This window comes from Otolemur garnettii, unplaced genomic scaffold, assembly GCF_000181295.1.
Source record: "Otolemur garnettii isolate 467f Iridium unplaced genomic scaffold, OtoGar3 scaffold00068, whole genome shotgun sequence".
NCBI lineage: Eukaryota > Metazoa > Chordata > Mammalia > Primates > Galagidae > Otolemur > Otolemur garnettii.
In genome coordinates, this window is record NW_003852463.1 from 2,829,752 (window position 1) to 2,849,749 (window position 19,998).

At 49.2% G+C, this 19,998-nt stretch overlaps 2 protein-coding genes across 2 annotated transcripts; one reads left to right on the forward strand and one right to left on the reverse strand.

Moving 5' to 3' along the window:
• The first annotated feature begins 881 nt into the window (after window positions 1-881).
• Window positions 882-5,184, forward strand: PRADC1 (protease associated domain containing 1). Its single transcript, XM_003793409.2, has 5 exons — window positions 882-1,066; window positions 3,276-3,376; window positions 3,885-3,994; window positions 4,248-4,415; window positions 4,640-5,184. The coding sequence occupies exons 1-5, from the start codon at window positions 1,000-1,002 to the stop codon at window positions 4,758-4,760; spliced, it is 567 nt and encodes a 188-aa protein (XP_003793457.1). The 5' UTR covers window positions 882-999; the 3' UTR covers window positions 4,761-5,184.
• A 1,668-nt stretch (window positions 5,185-6,852) lies between these two features.
• SMYD5 (SMYD family member 5) lies at window positions 6,853-18,726 on the reverse strand. The gene is made up of 13 exons (XM_003793410.3): window positions 18,593-18,726; window positions 14,094-14,202; window positions 13,170-13,309; window positions 12,516-12,637; window positions 12,068-12,137; window positions 11,122-11,226; window positions 10,257-10,319; window positions 9,964-10,034; window positions 9,519-9,625; window positions 9,071-9,127; window positions 8,165-8,259; window positions 7,480-7,550; window positions 6,853-7,391 (listed from the first exon to the last, which is right to left on the reverse strand). The coding sequence occupies exons 1-13, from the start codon at window positions 18,686-18,688 to the stop codon at window positions 7,247-7,249; spliced, it is 1,251 nt and encodes a 416-aa protein (XP_003793458.1). The 5' UTR covers window positions 18,689-18,726; the 3' UTR covers window positions 6,853-7,246.
• Window positions 18,727-19,998: the final 1,272 nt, after the last annotated feature.

Here is a 19,998-nt window from a genome sequence, read left to right on the forward strand (position 1 = left end):
GGCTGGGGATTCGAACCCACCACCTTAGGTGTACGTGGCTGGCGCCTTAGCCGGTTGAGCTATAGGCGCCGAGCCCTGCTTAGTAACCTTGACTCCGTCTCCCCGAAACCTCAGACGTCAGACCAAGAAATGTAATAAAGGCAAATCTTTATTAAATGCCAATTGTGAGACAGGCTTATGCGAAGGAGCGGGTACGTTTTGTGTCGATCTCATTTAATTCTGACAAATCTACTCTGTTGGACCCATTATGCCCATTTTTACTGATGAGGAAACTGAGGCGGAGAGGTTATTAAAGATGTCCGCATCATAGATACACGAAAAGTGATAGCGAAGCAGGCATGTGAAACTGGCCTCAAAACCCATTTCCTGCCTCCGCATTGGCCAGAGCCTGCCCGCGGAAGATGAGCAACAGATCGCGGCCAGCGCCCAAACACAGCGCACTAGCGCTGCTGGAACTAGGCGGAGAACCACCAGGATAGACGGATGCCTCCAGAGGAGGAGGTGGGACGAGGGAAGCGCAGCCGGGAGAAGGCAAATTGTAAAGCGAAGCGGCCTCAGGGAGGATCCAGTGAGACCACAACTACGGGCGGCCAAAACTTCGATGGCTGAAGCGAGTCCTTTGGGCTCTTAAGTCCAGCTCATGCTCCTACCCGGCCCGCCCACAGCCGGCGAGGTCCCGGAAAATCGAATCCAAACTGAGAAATGCTGGGGCGGAGCTGAGGTGAGGGCGGGCGGTAGCTGTTAAGAGTTTAGGCCATTCAGCCTTCGCCCCCCCACTTTTCTGGACCAATAGGAAGTGGACTAAGGCGCAGAGGCGGAAAGTGTGGCTACATGAGCAGGTGTCATAGCCAATCAGGTGTGGGCCTCGTTCTCGTAGCCCAACCAGCGGTTAGAGCGGGTACGTGGGCGGGAGGCCGGAGCAGCTGTCAGGGTAAAGTCCGGGGAGCGACGCGCGGCGGGACAGCAAGAGGAGACGCGGCGCCGGGCCGGGCCCTGGAGATGGTCCCCGGCGCCGCGGGCTGGTATTGTCTCGTGCTTTGGCTTCCCACGTGCGTCGCAGCCCACGGTGAGCGGCAACGGGCGGGGCTGCGCTGCGGGGCGGGGCTAGCCGTCCAGCTTGCGCGCATCTCGGGCTGGGGGCCACGGGTCACCTTGGGGACCTGCGAGTTCAGAGCAGGACAGGTCTGGTGACAGGGGGCTAGAGTAAGTAAATACTGGTCCCCAAGGACGTAAGCTGGGCGCAGCATGAGGCAGAGCTCTGAATCCTCAGCTTCCCACGTCGAAACAGGTCCCAGAACCTCCCCCGTCAACCCGCCCACTAGCACCGACCCAGGTGACTTACGGTAAGACCAGGAGGAGGCATAAGGGACAACTAAAGATGCTGAAGCTGGAGATATGTGTGAGAGCATTCACATACATATACAGGAGCATATATTCCTACCCTTGGGCTCACACACACCAACACAAGTACCCACGATTGTTTGCACCTACACTAGCATTGAGCACATACATTTACCCAGTTTAGGCAGATAAGCATATGCAAAGGCAAGCTAGCGTGTGGTGGGGGGAGGGGAGAAGGGGAAGTTTACTACTAATCCAGGAAGGCTTCCTGGAGGTGTATCTGTATCTGGTGGGGAGTCCCCACTTCCAGAACAAAAGTTTATATAGCTTAGTACTAAATCAGTGGAGCTCTACTTGATGGCTGTGATTTAGGCAGTAAGCAAGGACAATTAAAGCCACAACCATTCCAAACCCTAGCACACAGTTAGTGACTTGGGAATTTGTTGATTGACTAATGGACCTGTGGCAGCAGCTTTTATCCTTCAACATTCCTCAATAACTCTGGGCTAAGGAAACCAGGACTTAAGTCCAGGTAAAATACTAACTTTGGTGCCAAATAGAAGTTTCCATACCCCCAGAAAAGTCTGTTTGTTCTAGTAACTCTCTTTCTCAGTACAGTGGAGCTAGACACAGTTGTTACTGGTTGATTCAACCTTTATTGAACACCCACTATATTGTAGCCACTATACTAGGGATTCAGTATTGAATGAAGGTACAAATTAAAGATCTATGCCTAGTGGAAAAGACAGACATTAAAAAATTATGAATCCTGTATAATTACACATTATGTTGGACATACCAATTGAAGGAAAAAAGTAGTACGTTTGTGGCTTGGCACCCATAGCTCTGTGAGTAGGGCGCCAGCCACATATATCAAGGCTGGTGGGTTTGAGCTCAGCCCAGGCCTGCTAAACAATGACAACTGCAACCAAAAAATAGCCGGGCATTGTAGCAGGCGCCTGTAGTCCCAGCTACTTGGGAGACTGAAGCAAGAGAATCACTTAAGCCCAAGAGTTGGAGGTTGCTGTGAGCTGTGACACGCCACAGCACTCTATTGAGGGCAACATAGTAAGACTCTGTCTCAAAAAAAAAAAAAAAAAGTACATTTGAATGGATTTAGGGGAGGGCAATCATAAGGCAGAAGCTTTCTCCAAGAAAGTGACATTTAAGCTATGACCCGAAGGAAAACTAGGAGTGAGCCAGGTAAACTGGTGGTGGTAGAGTGGAAGTAGGGAGCCTTCCAGTAGAGGGAACAGCTTGTAGGAAGATCCAGAGGAAGGAAGAAACTGAAAGGCAGTTTGAATATAGGGAGATGAGATTGTAGTGGCAGCCAGGGGCCAGAGCAAGCAGGGCCTTGTAGGCCACAGTTGAAAGTCTACATTTTAAGGGAAATGGAAAGGGAAGTTTTTGGAGGGTATTGATGCCCTAAGTGTGGTGATATGATTACAATGGCTAAGATTTTAAGATCTCAAATTGTTTGGGGAATGGACTTAGGGAGCAAGAATGGAAGCAGGTAGGCCAATTAAGCTGAACAGTCAGGGAAAGAGATAATAGTCACTATACTAGCGGTATCACAGTGGGACCAGAGTCTACTTCTAAGTTTTTATGAAAATTGTTTTGTACTCAGGCCACTACATAGCTACCCTGAAACTCTCATGTATTCAGAGCAAAGATGGATTAACCCTAGATCTCTGTCTTCCTAGCTAACCTATGTGAGCAGCAGCAACTGATCTAAACCTCTGGGATTACTAACTCTTGTCTGCATCAATTCTGTTCTCCCCAGGGCAAAGATCCCACCCACCTGGGAGACCCAACCAGCTGAAACTGGGGCCCTGGGCCCAGACTATAGCCAGCCCAGTTGAAGACACAGGTCTATGATCTGAACATGATCCAGGTTGTTCCTAAACTTCTCACCTATATTCTTTATCGTTCAGGCTTCCGCATCCATGATTATTTATACTTTCAAGTGCTGAGTCCTGGGGATATTCGCTACATCTTCACAGCTACACCTGCCAAGGACTTCGGTGGTATCTTTGTAAGTTCAGAGAGGCCCCTGATTTCTGATCCTCAGCCTCCCCCTTCCCTTATCATCCCACTTGAGTGCTGAGACAGGTGAAGGAGCAGAATCCAGCTCTGCCTTCCAGGCACTGCACTATCCAACTACACTCCCTTTGGTATAATATATACCTGGGCACCTGGAGGGACAAACTGTCTTTTTGGGTGATGTGAAATAATGAAATGAGAAGGGAACCAGCTTTCTCTGCCAGCTTTACCTCTGAACTATGTAACTTAAGAAGTCACTTCCCCTTTCAGGCTTTATAATCAGTTTCCCAACCTATCTCAGGGAAAGGCAGGGTTGGGTAGGACCAAAAAAAAGGCTTTTGTGAGAATTAAGTAAAAATGCTCAATGCCTGGCAACACAGAAACTGCTCCACATTTGCTTCACACTCTGAGGTGCCAGTAAGATGGGATTTTGTCAGCCTAGTCCTAAAGCCAATGTGTCTCCTTACACTCTCACCTCCAAATGTCTAAACGTTTTTCAGCATACAAGGTATGAGCAGATTCACCTTGTCCCTGCTGAACCTCCAGAGGCCTGCGGGGAACTCAGCAACGGCTTCTTCATCCAGGACCAGATCGCTCTGGTGGAGAGGGGGTAAAGAGTGGGCAGGCACGGGCAGATTCTGAGGTTATTGGTGGCGGTGGTGCTTTGAAATTGCTATTTTTGGATAATTCATCTTTTTAAGAGTCTTTAAGAAATGTCTTAAGGTTATCCATACCTTGGGCTATTTACTTACAAGCCTTTAACAAATTCTTCATAGTTCTCCTTCCATCCTCCCAGGGTGACGGTCTGGGGGAAGAGTAGCTAGACCCTGCCCTTCCTTTGATCTCATCACCACCTCTTCCAGGGGCTGCTCCTTCCTCTCCAAGACCCGGGTGGTACAAGAGCACGGTGGGCGGGCAGTGATCATCTCTGACAACGCGGTTGACAATGACAGCTTCTACGTGGAGATGATCCAGGATAGTACCCAGCGCACAGCTGACATACCTGCCCTCTTCCTGCTCGGCCGAGATGGGTGAGGGCTCCTGGTCTCTGGCTGTGTCAGCACCAGGCTGGGTGTTATGACTTGGGGAGGTCAAGGGTAATCATAAGTCCCTTCCTACAGGCCTCATCTTGAGATGCCTTAGTTGAAGAGTGAAAAAGTTCTTGGGCTTTAGAATTCACAGAGTGGTGGGGACAGTGTGGCATGATGTGATGCTGGGAAAGTGACCATTGCCACCTCTCTTCATGCTCTCCTAGCTACATGATCCGCCGCTCCCTGGAACAGCATGGGCTGCCATGGGCCATCATTTCCATCCCAGTCAATGTCACCAGCATCCCTACCTTTGAGCTGCTGCAACCACCCTGGACCTTCTGGTAGAAGAGTTGGTCCCACATTCCAGCCATAAGTGACTCTGGGCTGAGAAGAACCCAGGAATTTTGCTATTTGGAATTTGAAGATAGCTTTTAGGGACAAGTGGAGCCAGGTAGCAAAAAAGGGTCTCCACCTTGGCTAGGCTGAGGGAGGGAAGCCATACTAGTGGCCTTCCCTTCCCCAGGGCCCCCAAGAAGAGGCAAGAGCCAAGCCCCAGAAGTTCTGGCTAGAATCTGGAACAAAAGAAACTAAAGGCAGGCAGCCTGAGAGCCATCTATGCCCTGCTACATCCCACCTGGCTCCAGCAACCCCTACCTGAGGTCTCCTCACAGTGACCTTCACAGCAGTTGTTGGAGTGGTTTAAGGAACTGGGATTTGGGGACTCAATAAACCCTTACTGTAGCAATAAAACTTCTCATCAGGGTTGCAACTGTGTCCTGGAATAAGAGCACCCAGGGGTGTGAAGGACCTTCAGACTCACTCATCTGGTCACATACCATTGTTCTGAAGGAAGGAAACTGAGGCCCAAAGACCATGACTTGCCCAAGGTCCTTCATGCCCAGTGCTAAGACTATTAGTCTTACATCCCAGCACAGCCTTCTGCTCAAGATCTGAGGCAGCCCTAGGAAGCCACAGTTCAGCCCACCAGGGAGAAGCCTGTAACTAGGGATCTAAACTGGACCTCAGAGGACCCTTACTCTTGGGCTTTAGGACACTTGTAGCAGAGAGTAGATAAGAGCAGAGGTGAGCACAAGCTGGGGAGCCTGGAGCATCTACTGCTATTGCCTGGTCTAACCTGTGCCCTTTTGCAGCCACCTTAGTGACTGCTGTGTACTCTGGACAATCCATCCAGCCACTCCACAAAGCATTCCTGCCGAGGCCTATCACCACTCACATTTTATTGAGAACAGTGGGCAAGTGGTGGTGGGAGAGGGGTGCTGGCTGCTGTGAAGGAGTAAAAACCGAGGGGGCCAGATAGGCAAGTTCTACCTGACTCCATGTTCTAAATAAGGGCCTGTGGGGTGGGGACCTGCCCTCCCTGGGATCCCTCAGCAAGATGTGGTAGGCCCCTCCAGAAAGGAAAGCATCAAGGGTGATGGATTAGTTCCCACAGCACCCAAAACCAAGAGTGAAAGAGGGGACTGGTACTGATGTGGGTGAAGGAAGGGATGCTAATCTCTGGGTATCTAGTGCCCAGCTTCTGTAGGTATTTGGAAGACTTTGGTGTTCCTCTGTGGAGACCCTGTAGATGGAGACTGAGACCACAAGAGCCCCTCATTGACCCACTTTAACTGGCCACAGGGAAGACTAGAGCATCCTCAACTAAGAAGCACAGTCCTGTCAACCCCCAAGTCTCAGCCATGCTGCTAGAATGCTCAGTGGGAAGAAGGTGTGAGAAAGAGTGATGGGCCCCCACATGCCCTTCCTGAGCAAGGAGAGGACTCTTCCTACCTCATGGGGCTAGCTGCTTGTGCCAGGGCCTAAGACAAGGTATGAGGGACAGAGATTCTGGAGTCTGGGGAAGGGGTTAATCTCTACTTCCTCAGATGTCCAATGGTGGGAGTGGGGGTTGGAGAAGGAAGTAATCCCCCTGATCCTGTGTTTCCCACTAGACAGCCTTAGGGAAGGAGCTCAGGAAGCCCAGATCTTCTGCCTGCCTCTCCTCACTGGGCTAGGGGTCAAGCAGTAGCCTTATTAGCTACAACAGTGACAGGTGGAAGGTATGGAAAGAGTTGAGGGTACCTTACCACTTCCCTTTCTGCTTTAATGAAATCATTCTGTTCTCAGATTTGCCATATTGTTACCTCCCCTCAAAAATGAATCAGTAGTCAGGTAGGCTGGGCACAGTGGCTCATGCCTATAATTTGAGCTCTCTGGAAGGCCGAGAAGGGAGGATTGCTTGAGCTCAGGAGTTCCAGACCAGCCTGAGCACGATACCCCATCTCTACTAAAAATAGAAAAATTACCCAGGCATTGTGGCAGGAGCCTGTAGTGCCAGCTACTCAGGTGGCTGAGGCAAGAGGATTGCTTGAGCCCAAGAGACTTGAGTTTGCTGTGAGCTATGATGCCATGGCACTCTACCCAGGGCGACAATTAGACTATCTCAAAAAAAAAAAAAAAAAAAATCAATGGCACAGTTGAGAGGGGAGAAGCCTCAGGTAGAAGGGTGAGCATGGGCCATGAAGCGTAGAGGAGGAAATGCTTTTGGGCCCTGACCCCGGTTCCAGCCTGTGGGCTCTGGGGGAGGCTGGTTCTGAAAGGCTCAGTGACAGTGCAGAGCATAAGCCAACTCAGCAGCAGTGTCCAGGGCATGAGGTCTAGTGGGGGTCAGGGGCCTGGGGTCCAGCCTCTGTCCTACCCTCTGGCAGGTAAAGCTGGGATGGGGAAAGCAGGCAGTAAGAGTGAGGAGTTCCTTCCACGCCTCTTCTCTGAGGGAAGGACCCCCTTTTCCAACAAGATGTGGCGCAGGGTCCCTTCTGGGTAGGGCAACATCACACATCAGTCATCTCATCTCCCAGTTCTGCATCTTCTGGCTCTCCTTCTTCCTCCTCTTCCTCTTCCTCCTCTGAAGTCACATTAGGTTCATCAGCCTCTGCCAGGCATTTAGGACAGGAACAGATGAACAGATAGTTCTCCCTGCAGGGGTAGCAAGAGGGAAAAGTTAGGCAGCCACTGGGATAGAGGAACCAGAGCCCAGCTCCCCAACCATGTCCCCCACTGGCACCTGAGGATCTTGTGGCGGCTGTGGCGGCTGCGCTCCCTCTGACAGCAGTCTAAGTAGCTGATACAAATTTCCTATAGGGCAGAGAAGTGGGGTCTGATAGTTTGTGCTCTGTATTCCACAGGATAAGGGCCTCCCCAACACCAGCCCCATCTTCAGGATCCAGGCCTGCATGGCCCTTCAGTGAAGGGGTGAGCTGCCCTGATCCAGTCCCCTGTGTCTGTGGCAGAGAAGAGACTGCAGTTAGCCTCAGGACATGGTGAAAGCCAATCAATGACAAATGTCTGTGGCTAGGATCAGATGTTACCTTGGTGTGATGCTACTTGCTCCGGAAGGAGATTCAACCTGACTCTGTGCACTATACCAACAACCAAACTATACCAACACTAGCCTGCCAAGGCCCAAGAAATTGTAGATTTGTTGACCAAAATGTACCTGGGGATAAGAGCCTGGACACATAGCTGTCCCTCAAACACTCCTCTGAGGTACTCTGGAGTTATAATTTGAAGAAGGGAGGTAGAGTTAGAATACCACCATGGGCTAAAAGACTTAGGCTCTGGGGCATGTGGGAATCCAACCCAACAGCCTGAACTTTAAGGAGCTCTAGCCACTGCTGCCCCTAAACCCTAGGAAGAACCTGCAAGGCCCACTGCCCACCCCACCCCTCAGAGCTCCTGGCCCCACTCACCTCTCCTGGTTTAATATCCTCCAGGGCAGTAACATGCAAAAAGAAGTTGTTTTCTGGGAAAGAGGTCTCAGCATTGGGGACACAGCTGTGGTTGCCTGGGTGAGAAAAGGCAGATAATGAGGATTATTGGCTAAAAACACAACAACCTCAACTCTGCCAAGGAATGGACCCATCCGTTCTTATCCCTGCCAGGGCTGCACAGATACTAAAACCCAAGTTTCTGGACTCTCCATCCAGTGATCTTTCTGAAGGCCAGAGCATAGGCATGAGTGCACTCCCACATCACTTCCCACTGCTACCTCCAGGGACTGGCCAACTTCATTTGGAGGGAAAGGGATCTAGTGGACACCTAGTAATGGCTGACTCAGGCCCCCTGAGAACCCAGTTTGGTAGGGGTAGAGTGGCACTGGAAACTGAAACCTGAAAACTCCTTCCAGGGATGAAACCGGGGATAAGAGGCTGAGATCTGGAAAAGATAGTGACTGAGTGACTCTGCCCTCCCCATCAGGTGCTGGTAAGACTTGTCTTCTGGTCTGAGCTCCCTCTTCCCAGGATCCTGAGGGCCTCTCAGGCTCTCCGAGTACTCCCTATCAAATCTCAGAAGGCAATGATGGTGCAAAGCTCATGCTTCCCTTTGTAAGAATCAGAGCTCTGTGCCTTAGCACAGCACCTAGTCCACTGTAACGTTTTGTATATAAGCATCTATTAAACCAAAAGCAGTTGAATGAATCAATTGGAACAAAAAGGCCCAAGGGAATTCTCTAAGAAACTCAGACCTAACCCTTCTCCCAGACTCAACTCTTTCAGCCTAGAAAGGGACAACTAAGAAAGATGAACTATGGCTGTGAGGCCACCTGGCAAAGGTAGAAATGCTTGGGACTGTCCCTCCCCAATGTTGTGACTCACAGCAGCTCTGAAGCACAAAGAGGCCAGATCCTTCACAGTTTAGAAACTCGCCGGTTGCTGCAAGACAGTAATATGCTGATGTTACTCTACCCATTTTACAGGTGGGAAAAGGAAACTAGGCTCACAAGGACAGATACAGGCCAAGGCACCCAGTCCCTACCACTTTACCTAAACTTGCTTCTCTGAGCCACAAACCTGGCTTTTTTGTCTATGACATCACCCTATTTTCCAGCACTGCCCTTCCTCCCAGCATCAAGATTCTAGATGACTCTTGGTGGGTGCCATTTCTTATTGTTTGTCTTGTGAATAAATCTGAAGCTCCATACAAACATGAAGGAATTACTTTCTCCCACCATTAACTCAGAGTACCTTGGGGAGAGAGTATGTGTCACTCATCTGACTGGGGGTTCTCCAAGGTTGGGTGAGGCCAGGGCCCCATCTCACCAACCTGCCTCGATGTCCTTGTACAGCTGGTCAATGAAGGCATCCAGCTGCTCGCGGTCCTGAGGCTTCAACTCCAGAGCATCACAGGCATGGACCCACTGGCTCAGGGAGCTGGAGGGTTCCCAGCAGCCCATGGTTGGAGAGGAGAAGGCCCAGGTCTTAGGGCTCTCCACCTCCAGGCAAGTTAAGCCCAGGAAGAATGGTCTCCTACGCTTGTCCCACTTTTTCTTCAGGGTAAGGGCCCCATCTTCCCCAATAGTCCAAGGCTCCCAAGACTAGCCTCTACTGCCTCATTTTGATGCCCCACCACCATATCCAGTTCAGCCCTCTAGCCATAGAGTCACACCCTACCCAACCCCAGTCTTGAGAGGTGCTGTGGCTACCTTCCTCAATCTCCAACCCAATCCCTGAGAGATAGGTCCAACAGCTCTGGAACATTCTCTCCTAACCTAGTCCCAATTCCTTGGCCATTGGTCCCAACCAGAGCAAAGAGAGACCGGAATCCATCTGGAGTGAACCACTGTGGGAGAGAAAGGGAGGAGATGAGTATTCAGATTACAGCCACTAGCTTTTCTTCCTAACACAGCCCTGCTCAGGAAGTATTCTATGAGTCAGACCCACCCCAATTCTAGAAGACCAAGTTGGCTTTGGTTTAGCTGCCCCAGGAGGAGATGCTGACCCAGTTGCTCCTAGAGAACTAAAGTGACAAGGAAGCCATTAGTCCTGCCATCCCCATACTCACCTGGCTGAGTGCTTCCTCATAAAGGGCTTCTGTGAAGAGTCTCCGCAGAAGTTCCAGTTGGCCCTGGTTTAAGGGAAGTAGGGAGAGACGTGCATCCCTGGATATTTCCCATTAGTACCCCGGCTGGGCCCAGAAGACAGGAGAGGGAAGGAAAAAGGGGCCAACTCTGCAGACTGAGCTTTCCCTGGGGGCAAAGGAAGGCCATAGAGTCTTTTTTCTAAAGAGCTTTGGTGGTCCACCCAACCCAAAATTTCTGCTCATTTTTTAGCACTTGTACCAATAAAGCTGAAGTAGCCTGGCTTAGAACATCTGTTCTCATCTCCACCCTCAAAGATCTCCTGACCCAGCCTCCAGAACAGGTAGGCTCTCCCCTTCCTTTCCACTGAATTCAACATAGGAGGTACAGAGGTATCCCTTTCACACCTGCTTCCACCCTCAGCCAGCTCCTGGTAGAAGTATGCTGTACTCAGTGAGAATCTATACTCTGATTGGGAACGGGCACTAAGTACACTGTCAGTTTTACACTACTGTCTGACTCTGTGGACCCCAACTCTCCATTCTACCTAATGTGCCCACTGTTCTATCCTATGACAGGAGTCCTGCCTTCCTACAACATGTAAAGATCACTGTCAGGGTAGAGGGTTGTTCCTCTGTCACTACCCCACTTTCCCACTTCCCAACATTAGGGCCACATTAGGTCATGAGGTTAAGTAGTGGCCAGGATGTCTGAGTCAACTTCTGAGCCCAGGTCCTAACTCCTTCCTCTTGCTGGGGAAGGGATCAAATGTAGAACTCCCTACAGAGTAGGGACATCCTAGACTATCTCATGAAGGCAGGGGGAGATGGGTCATCAGAAAAGACTAACCTTGAACTTGTCCCCCAGAAGTTTGTGGACAATTTCCTCCTCCTCGTTGGCTGTTTTGTTACAAAACTGGGAGAAGAGCTTGATCCATCGGTCCTTATCCTTAGCCTGCAATGAACAAATATACTTAAGGTTCTTAGACACCCACCTTCTTATTAGTACTTCTGCCCATGTGGGAGGAGCAGACTGTTTCAAAAGCCCCTTTCATCAGCAAAATCCCCACCACAATTGATCTTCCAGGGGCCCTTTCCCTGCCTGAGGCTTCGTCCTCATGCTGCTCACTCCCCACTATCTCCCCAGATATAGCTGAGCTAGCCAGTTCAACAATACTTGGCAAAACAGGAGACTGATGCTGGTTAAAGAGGAGGTTAGAGAGCCTTCTCTCATTTTACATAAGATACAATCCTGAGGGCAGTGCCGGTGGCTCATTGGGTAGGGCGCTGGCTCCATATACCGAGGGGTGGCGGGTTCAAACCTGGCCCCGGCCAAACTGCAACAAAAAATAGCCAAGTGTTGTGGCAGGCGCCTGTAGTCCCAGCTACTCAGGAGACTGAGGCAAGAGAATCACCTAAGCCCAAGATTTGGAGGTTGCTGTGAGCTATGTGACGCCACAGCACTCTACTGAGGGCAATAAAGTAAGACTCTCTTTCCAAAAAATAGAAGATGCAATCCTGAAAGAGTACTTATAAATCAACCACATGAACTGCTGCTGCCCAAGACATCTTCTCATAAATCAAAGACTACAGGCAAAATGAGCCCCTGCTCCCTCATTCCCCATGCCTGATTTATGTTCAGCACACACCTAAGATTTTACATAGCAAGCAACTCTTCTTTGCAAAGGCTCAGCAGAATTCTGCACCCAAGCTAGGACCTTAAGGTAAGAAAGAGACCAAGACTAAGGGTTGAACAAGGCCATAGTCAGCTTCCTGAGAGGGTTATGTGGGCTCACCTGCTTCACTGTGGCCACCATCCGGGCCATCAGCATGATGCTTGCAGTCTCAGGGGGGTAATGAACACTCCTAGGGAAAGAAAAAAAAGTTTTACCTACAAATTCCTTCCCCAGTACTTGAGCTCGGAGAAAGCCAGTCTGACTGGTACAGAGAAACCTTTCTACCAACCCCATCTATTACAAAGAGAGAAAGTCATATCAGGGACTCAGGCAGGACTTTGTATGCCTATGGGCTTAATGGGGCTCTTTCTGAGAGTGTAAAATGCTGAGAATAGCAGGACTGACAGCCCAGATTAAAGGCAGGGGGTTGGGAGACGTGACCTCTATTTAACCCTAAGAATGGAGAAAAAATCTGGGGCAACTTAACAACTATGACAACATCTGTTGAGCCCAGGTAGAGAAGTAGGGAGAGAAGGATAGAGGAAAGAAAAGAGGAAAAGAGACCTACCTCCATGCTTCCTGAAGTTTATTGAGAGGATGCAGGGGGTCATCCTGGGAGGGGCCGGGGCACAGGACCTGGTGGTACTGCTCAGCAGCAGACAGCCGACATTCTACACTGCAGTACATCACCTGTCAGGTGGGGTGAGGTCAGCGCCCTAGGATCTGGCCATAGGGCGAGAGGGCCAAGGCAGATATCCTATGTGGTACTCATCTCTTCTAATTGCATTCCTTCTGCAAATAGACCCTGAGCCATATCTCAGAGGTACTGAGGTGAGAAAACATAGGGTGCTCTGGGGGCCATGTGCAAGGCACACCTAACCTAGGCTTGTGAAACCACAGAAAGAGAAGAGAGCTTTTCAGGTAGAAGGGAGAGGCCCTGAAGGCCCCAGGCTTGAACCCATCAGCCCCGGTATATGGGGCCAGTGCCCTACTCCTTGAGCTACAGGTATGCCCCCCTCCCCAACCTATTTTCTAGACAGTGGAACTGGGACAGGGACGATGACACTGGAGCAATAACCAAGCCTATTCAATGTCTTACCCCACATTGGAGCTTTCAAGGGCCATGACCAGGTCTGTCTTTGTTTCTATCTTTCCAACGAGGACTTCAGCTAAGGCCTACCTTGCCCATCCCCTTTGAGGTACACTCCCCCAACATACTCACCTGGCAGTGGGGACAGTTCTGGTGGAGATCCTTGCGTACAGTGCACAGCTCTGGATGAGGCAGAACCTGGCCCGGTTTCCCAGTCAGCCTTTGGGCATTTTCCTCTGCCTTCTCCAGTGCCCTAAGGCAGTGGTCACAGGCTGAGGGTGAGAGCCAGATATGACAATATAAGTGTCTTAAGAGTAGGAGCGACATCTGTCCTTTTCACAGATACATTCTAGTATCTCCAGAGCTAGAATGGTGCCTGGCATATAGCAAATGCTCCATAAAACTTTGGGAAGTGAATGAATGATTACATTAATGAATGGAATGAATTAATTAATTTCAAATGCATTCAAAGGTAGATGATACCCCTCCCTCTCAAGGACCCCCTGGCCCCTGCTCTCTGACTCTCCCTGCTTTTCAATTAGACCCACTTTGTGGGGCTTCCCCACTACCCCCAAACTGGGCTTTCCCCATACTCTGAAGCCAACTGATACTCTTTTCACGGTGTCTCTAGCTTAAGAAAAGAAAAAAGAGGTGGCCAGCAAAGCTAAAGGCATCCTACTTGCTTTGGACTCCTAACCCAACCTTCTCTGGACAAGGGCCATGTAGCCTCTCTCAGTGGAGGGCTCCACTTTGGCACAAAGCCCTTTAGCATGCTGTCCAGTCCCTCATTCTCTGGGGCCAGACTCTGAATCCTGCCTGAGTGACATTATTCTCCAGGGAGCATGTCGGAAGAGCCTCTACTGCAGGCACACAGCCCCAACACTTGAAATTAGACAGAGGTATGGTTCTTAGGCATAGTTCTCCACAGAAAGACAGCATTTCCTGCCTACATTTGGAGCCCCAGAGACATCAACCAGTAGGGATGTGAGTAGCTCTCTTCTGTACACAAAGGCAACTGGGCCCAGCAGCTATGAGGAGTCAACTAGATGTGCTCACCTCGGTAGCGATAAAGTGCATTCCAGAGAAATTGAGCAGCCACAAGGGGCCGTTCTACAAAGATGGTCTCCCCCTTCCGGATCAGCTGTGTGGCAAACAGCCCCTTTCCCTAGGAGGGCAGAAAAGGAAGAGGATGGCTATAAGAAGGGACAGAAGACATAGCTCCAGGAACTCACAAGAGGCTGTCCAGCCTTATATTCATCTCTCTTAGCAGAGGCCTCTGGCTCTGATAGCTCATGGAAAGTGGCCAGCACCCTCTGGGACTGCCCCCTCTGGAACTACATCTGTAACTTACTTTCAGTTCTACCTCTTTCAGCCAATTCAGAGCAGAAGGCCTGGGACAGGGCAGGAACCACCATGACAGTCATCTCAGACTACTCAGAGGGGGAGAATTTTTAGGATAACCAGAGCAGGGCCCAAGGCTCATAGTAGGCTGGAGCCTCCTGTACCAGAAGCTAGAAATAGCAGAGCAGCCCTCCCTGAGTCACCCATGTGCCAGGATCCTGGCAGGGTGCTTCTGCTCAGGGTTGCAGACAAATCCTACTATGGAAGAGGAAGGCTGAGCTGGGGGGAAAATGGCTGACCTTGGTCATCGAGGTACTCAAAGCACATAGCACTAGTCAGGCATTGAAAGAAATGAGCTAATCCTAGCCCCAGTCCTATTGTTAACTTTCTGTGAAACTTTGAGCCAAGTGCTTCACTTCTTTGCATCTGTTTCCTATATGAAAAGTGAGTATTATAACACTTACCAGGTAGTTTCCAGGATGCAATGATATAGCATGAGCTCTACTTCCTTACTACTCAGTGTGAGGTGCGAGGACAGGCAGCATAGGCATCACCTGGGACACTGTTAGAAATGCAAAACCTCAGGCCCCATACCAGACCTGCTGAATCAGAATCTGCATTTTAACAAGATTCCCAGGTGATTCATATACATTTGAAAGTTTGAGAAATCCTGGTCTAAACATTATATACATCATGTAAATGATGAAGGATGAGAAAACAACCTCTGAATTGCCATCTCTCAAACATGCAAAAGGACTCAGGAGATGGCTTCAGAACCCAGGAGTTATTGGCCTTGCTGGACGCTTATTCCCACTACTCAAGTATTTAGAGAAGAGGGTTGGTGCCCTGCCAACACTGAACTGCCACAAAAAAAGGGAGAGGAAAAAAGTGCTTGACACAGCAGTGAAATTCCTGTTACTATAGCCTCCCAGGTAGCTCCCTGCTTCCTTCTAGCACTGCTGCTGTAGCCCACAAGAGCCCCTCCTAAAGTCAGAGCGGCAGAACAGGCCCTGAGCCACCCATGAGCCACAAATCTCAACCCTGTGAAGAACTGTGGGATGGGAGCTCTACCTAATAGAATGAAACAAGTGAAACAAAACCACAGGTCAAAGGCACAAATAAGCCCTTGATTGTCTTCTGGGAAGCCCCTCTCCCGTGCCTTGTAGTCCTTGAGACCCGATCTAGCAAAATGAAAAGTTGGCCTTCCTCTATGGGACAAATAGATATGAACAGAGAGACCCACTTAATCTCTGACAATCTCAAATCCCGATCTCTCTCTCTCTCTTTTTGGAGGACCAAATGCAAAATATATGTAGCCATTAAACCAAGGGAAAACAGAGTTGTTCTTTGATAAAGCCACCCATTCCCAAAACAAATTAAAGAATTTTAAAAAAAAGTCTAATTCAGACTATTAAGAAGCTTGGATAGCACTAAACCTTAATGGAAAGTGGACAAACCAATAGTGTTGGGTTTTTTTTTTAATCAAAGAAGTTTTAAGAAAAGATCATGCAAAATCATAAAACCATACAGTAAAATTTTTCTTTTCTTTCTTTTCTTTGGGGAAAGGGTCTCTGTCACCTGGCCTGTGATTATGCAGAGGCATGGTCATAGCTCACTATAACCTCAAACTCTTGGGCTCAGGCAATCCTATGTTGTCAGCCTTTAGAGTAGCCGGGACTACGAGCATGTACCACCCTGCTTTGCTTTACACTACATTTTAAAATCTTGATTAAATAGATGATTTTCTAGAAAAATACAAATGACCAAAACTGAATTCAAAAGGAAGAAAGGCTCAGCACCTGTAGCTCAAGTGGCTACAACGCCAGCCACATACACGGGAGCTGGCAGGTTCGAATCCAGCCCGGGTTGCCAAACAACAATGACAACTCTAACCAAAAACATTGCCGGGTGTTGTGGCAGGTGCCTGTAGTCCCAGCTACTTGGGAAGCTGAGAATCGCTTAAGTCCAAGAGTTTGAGGTTCCTGTGAGCTGTGATGCCACGGCACTCTACCTGGGGTGACAGCTTGAGACTGTCTCAAAAAAAAAAAGAAGAAAGCCGACAATAAGCCATGTTCATATCTGGCTAGTGTGCACCAATATAGCAGTCCAGCCATTGTCCACTGGACCTGGTTAGGTTTCTGTTCCAATTGGTCAGTCTCCCACATAAAGTCTTCTTTTTGTTGTTGGTGGTGGTGGTGGTTGTAAAGTCATTCTTTTCTCTCTTTTTTTTTTTTGAGACAGTTTCACTTTGTCATCCTCAGTAGAGAGCTATGGCATCATAGCTCACAGCAACCTCAAACTCTTGGGCTCAAGTGATTCTCCTGTCTCAGCCTCCCAAATAGCTGGGACTACAGGTACCCACCACAACACCCAGCAATGTTTTTGGTTATTTTTAGAGATGGAGTCTTGCTCTTGCTCAGGCTGGTCTTCAACTCCTGAGCCCAGGCAATCCATCTGCCTTGGTCTTCCAGAGTGCTAGGATTACAGGCATGAGCCTGTAATCACCTGGCTTGAAAAGTCATTCTTGCCAATACTCAAAGAACCAATAAAAAGTGGTCAAAAAGTACCATCCCATAAGGTCCCAGTCTATATGGTTTCATGAGTCAAATCTCTCAAACCTTCAAAGAACAAATAATTCTCATGCTATGATATTTAAACTATTTAATGACAAAGAAAAATTGGACAGCTTCTCCATTTACCAAAAAACAAGAATACAAACAAAGAAAAAAAAATCACAAACCAACCTAATTTATGAACACAAATGCAAAAAACCCAGGATAATCTGTCTCGTTATCAAGTTCGGGTAGCTATGTGATTTTCTCCAGCAGCAGGCAGGGAGAGGGCAATCAGCGGGAGCCCTGATAGAAGATGGGACAAGACAAATGTGCAAGGAGAGTGGTTGAAGAGATAAAGTGGGGACTAATGAAGATAAAGGTGACTATGTACGCTAGAAGTGATGGAACTGAGAACCCTACAGACTGGTGGGCACCCAGAACACTAAAGAATCTGGGTAGAGATGAAGATAAGAACAGCTAAGGAGACCAAGGATGCAGAGGAGCTGATTTACCTGGGAAAGAGAGGAGTGCTCCAGCTGCCTATAGGACAGAAAGAAGGCAAGGAAAGGTTGGGAAGGTTGGGCTGAGAAACAGAATCAATATGATAATGCTGAGAGCAAGTGACAGTCGACCAGAGAGTTAACATCCTGGGTAAAGACCAAGGATACACACAACCACTACATATGGTAAGCTGTTCATCCTCACTAGTAACAAAAGAAAAGTAAATGAGAACAAAGCAATACCATTTGGCACATGTCAATTTGCAAAGATAACTAGGAAAGAAAACTGCTTGAGAGAACAAAAGGATGTCTGCACAGAAAATGAACTCCAAGACCTTTGACCCCAGGGAAGAAAAATAAGTAACAATAAAGGGCCCACTAATAAGGGCCTGAATGAGTGAACTGTGGCCCTCCCGTGGAAGAATACTCACTTCTTAAAAATGAACATAAATAGTTTTATTGACATTGAAAGTTCACTGCTGCATCAAAATGTCATTTTGCTCCTAAAAATGTAATTTTAATATACACATATTTGCACAAGCATGGAATTATGAGTGATTTTTATTTTTTATTTCCTTACATGCATTTTCTATTTTTACGTAGTGAACTTCTAAAAATAACAAAATGACAAAATCACTTTTCCTGCTAAAAACCCTTTAAATGCTCCAGCGGCCTATGGCTCTAGCACAAATTCCTTAGCACTCCAAGGCCCTTCGTGAAGATTCTTGGCCTCTCTCCTCATCCCCACACCCAAATCTCACTCAGAAAGCTCCCTAATGACCCACGCTTTTTAACACTTCAGTTCTTTCTGACCAGCACGTTCCCACCCACAGTTCTAGGGGCCCAACAACCCCCCATCCAGAGCCAGAAAGCTTAGAATACTCCCCTTTGCCCTGAGCAGGCAGAGAGGGGCCACTGGCAGGTCGGGTTCCCCTGGGAGAGGACGCGCAAGGAGACTCTGGAAACCCCAGTCCACCGCGTGACCACACCAAGAGCCTGCGCTGGGGGACAGAATAGGAGTCCCCGAGCTTCTAGCAGGTGCCGAGCTGTAGCGTCCAAGCGGCATAGGAGCCTCTAGGCTCCGGGCATGGGGTCCCGCAGAGCTGCCTCCAAAGCTGAACGGGGTTAGGGCACTCTGCCGCGTCCGCCTCGGCCTCACCTTGGCGCTGCTCACGAATCGGACTTCCACGGGGACACAGGCCCTGCCCGCCACGCCCACGCAGAAGGAGAACACGTCGCACATGGAGGCCGCCATCTTGGGCGCGCCTCTTCCTCCTGACCTTTGACCCCCTTCGGCCTGCGAGGCCCCGCCCCTTTCGGGCCTGGTTCCTCGCGTGAGTTTTCCTGAGGCTGCGAGGGTTGCAGGTCCAGCGAGTCTTAATTGACTGTAGCTGGGCCCGTTTTTGTGCTTTGACATGTGTGTATTTGTCTGTATCTTTGTGAGCAGTATATATTTTTGTATCAGAGTTATGTACTCATACGTATACATACTTTTGGCACGTGTATCTCTGTCCCGGCATATGCTTGCATGCCTGTTGTCTGTGTGTACACAGTGGTCTTTTTTCTTTTGTTGTTGCTGAGACTGAGTCTCGCTCTGTTGCCCTGGTAGAGTGTGGTGGCATCACAGCAACCTTAAACTCTTGGGCTCAAGCAAGCCTCTTACCTCAGCCTCCCAAATAGCTGGGACCACAGGTGCCTGCCACAACAGCAGGCTGTTTCTAGAGAAGGAGTTCTCGCTCTTGCTCGGACTGGTCTCCAACTACCACACTCAAGCAATCCACCTGCCTCGGCCTCCCAGAGGGCTAAGATTACAGGCCTGGGTTTTTCTTTGAGCTTTTGTTTTGTTTGGTGGCACAGTGGCCTGTCTTGAGTAAAGAACTCTTTGGTCCCAGCCCTGTAGAACAGCATCTGTCCAAACCTCAACCTGAGAAGGACTGGACTAGCTTATGCCCTCCAACTCACCCAACCTATCCATCCAACGAAGTCCACCTCAACATGTCCTTTCTCCATAAATCCTTTGGCAGCGGGTCAGACAATCCTCCTGAAAGATCAAGGTGGACTTGTGCCTCAGATTCTTCAAGGAATTGGGGACCTTGCAGCCTGGGGATAGTGGAAGGGGTCCATACTAGACCTTGCTTTGAGGACCCCTGCAGTTTGATGAAGAAGAGGGAGAGTGGTCTTTTCTCCTGTTTAGGACCCCAGAAAGCTGCAAACCACTGACCTATGGCATCTGTCCCCACAGCTAGGCTTAACCATCATGCCTTTATGTTATTTCCTTGTCCCCAAATTGATATTGTATTCCTTGAAAAGAGACTTGTGTCTGCATCTACTTAACTCTTCATGGTGATATTTGGGGATTGGGTAAACTCCAGTAACTGCTGTATAAGTAACTGATGTAAGTTTTTTAAGAAGATGCCTTGGGGGCTTTGCTCTCTACCTCAGAAAACTCCACCCCAGGCAGTCGGAAACATACCCTCACTTCCTACCAGGTGGCAGGGCAGACCTCACCTCAGCCCCCAGGAGCTGGTGTGGAATCTGAATGGTCTGTACTACAGAAGTGGCCTC

Excerpts from the sequence above, each read along its gene's own strand:
- PRADC1 (XM_003793409.2), top strand. The coding sequence starts at position 1,000 with ATGGTCCCCGGCGCCGCGGGCTGGTATTGTCTCGTGCTTTGGCTTCCC. Across the intron at positions 3,377-3,884 it reads AGGACTTCGGTGGTATCTTT|CATACAAGGTATGAGCAGAT; the intron begins GTAAGTTCAGAG and ends AACGTTTTTCAG. Across the intron at positions 3,995-4,247 it reads ATCGCTCTGGTGGAGAGGGG|GGGCTGCTCCTTCCTCTCCA; the intron begins GTAAAGAGTGGG and ends CACCTCTTCCAG.
- SMYD5 (XM_003793410.3), bottom strand. The coding sequence starts at position 18,688 with ATGGCGGCCTCCATGTGCGACGTGTTCTCCTTCTGCGTGGGCGTGGCG. Across the intron at positions 12,138-12,515 it reads AAACTTCAGGAAGCATGGAG|GAGTGTTCATTACCCCCCTG; the intron begins GTAGGTCTCTTT and ends TTCTTTCCCTAG. Across the intron at positions 10,035-10,256 it reads ATGAGGAAGCACTCAGCCAG|TGGTTCACTCCAGATGGATT; the intron begins GTGAGTATGGGG and ends TCTCTCCCACAG.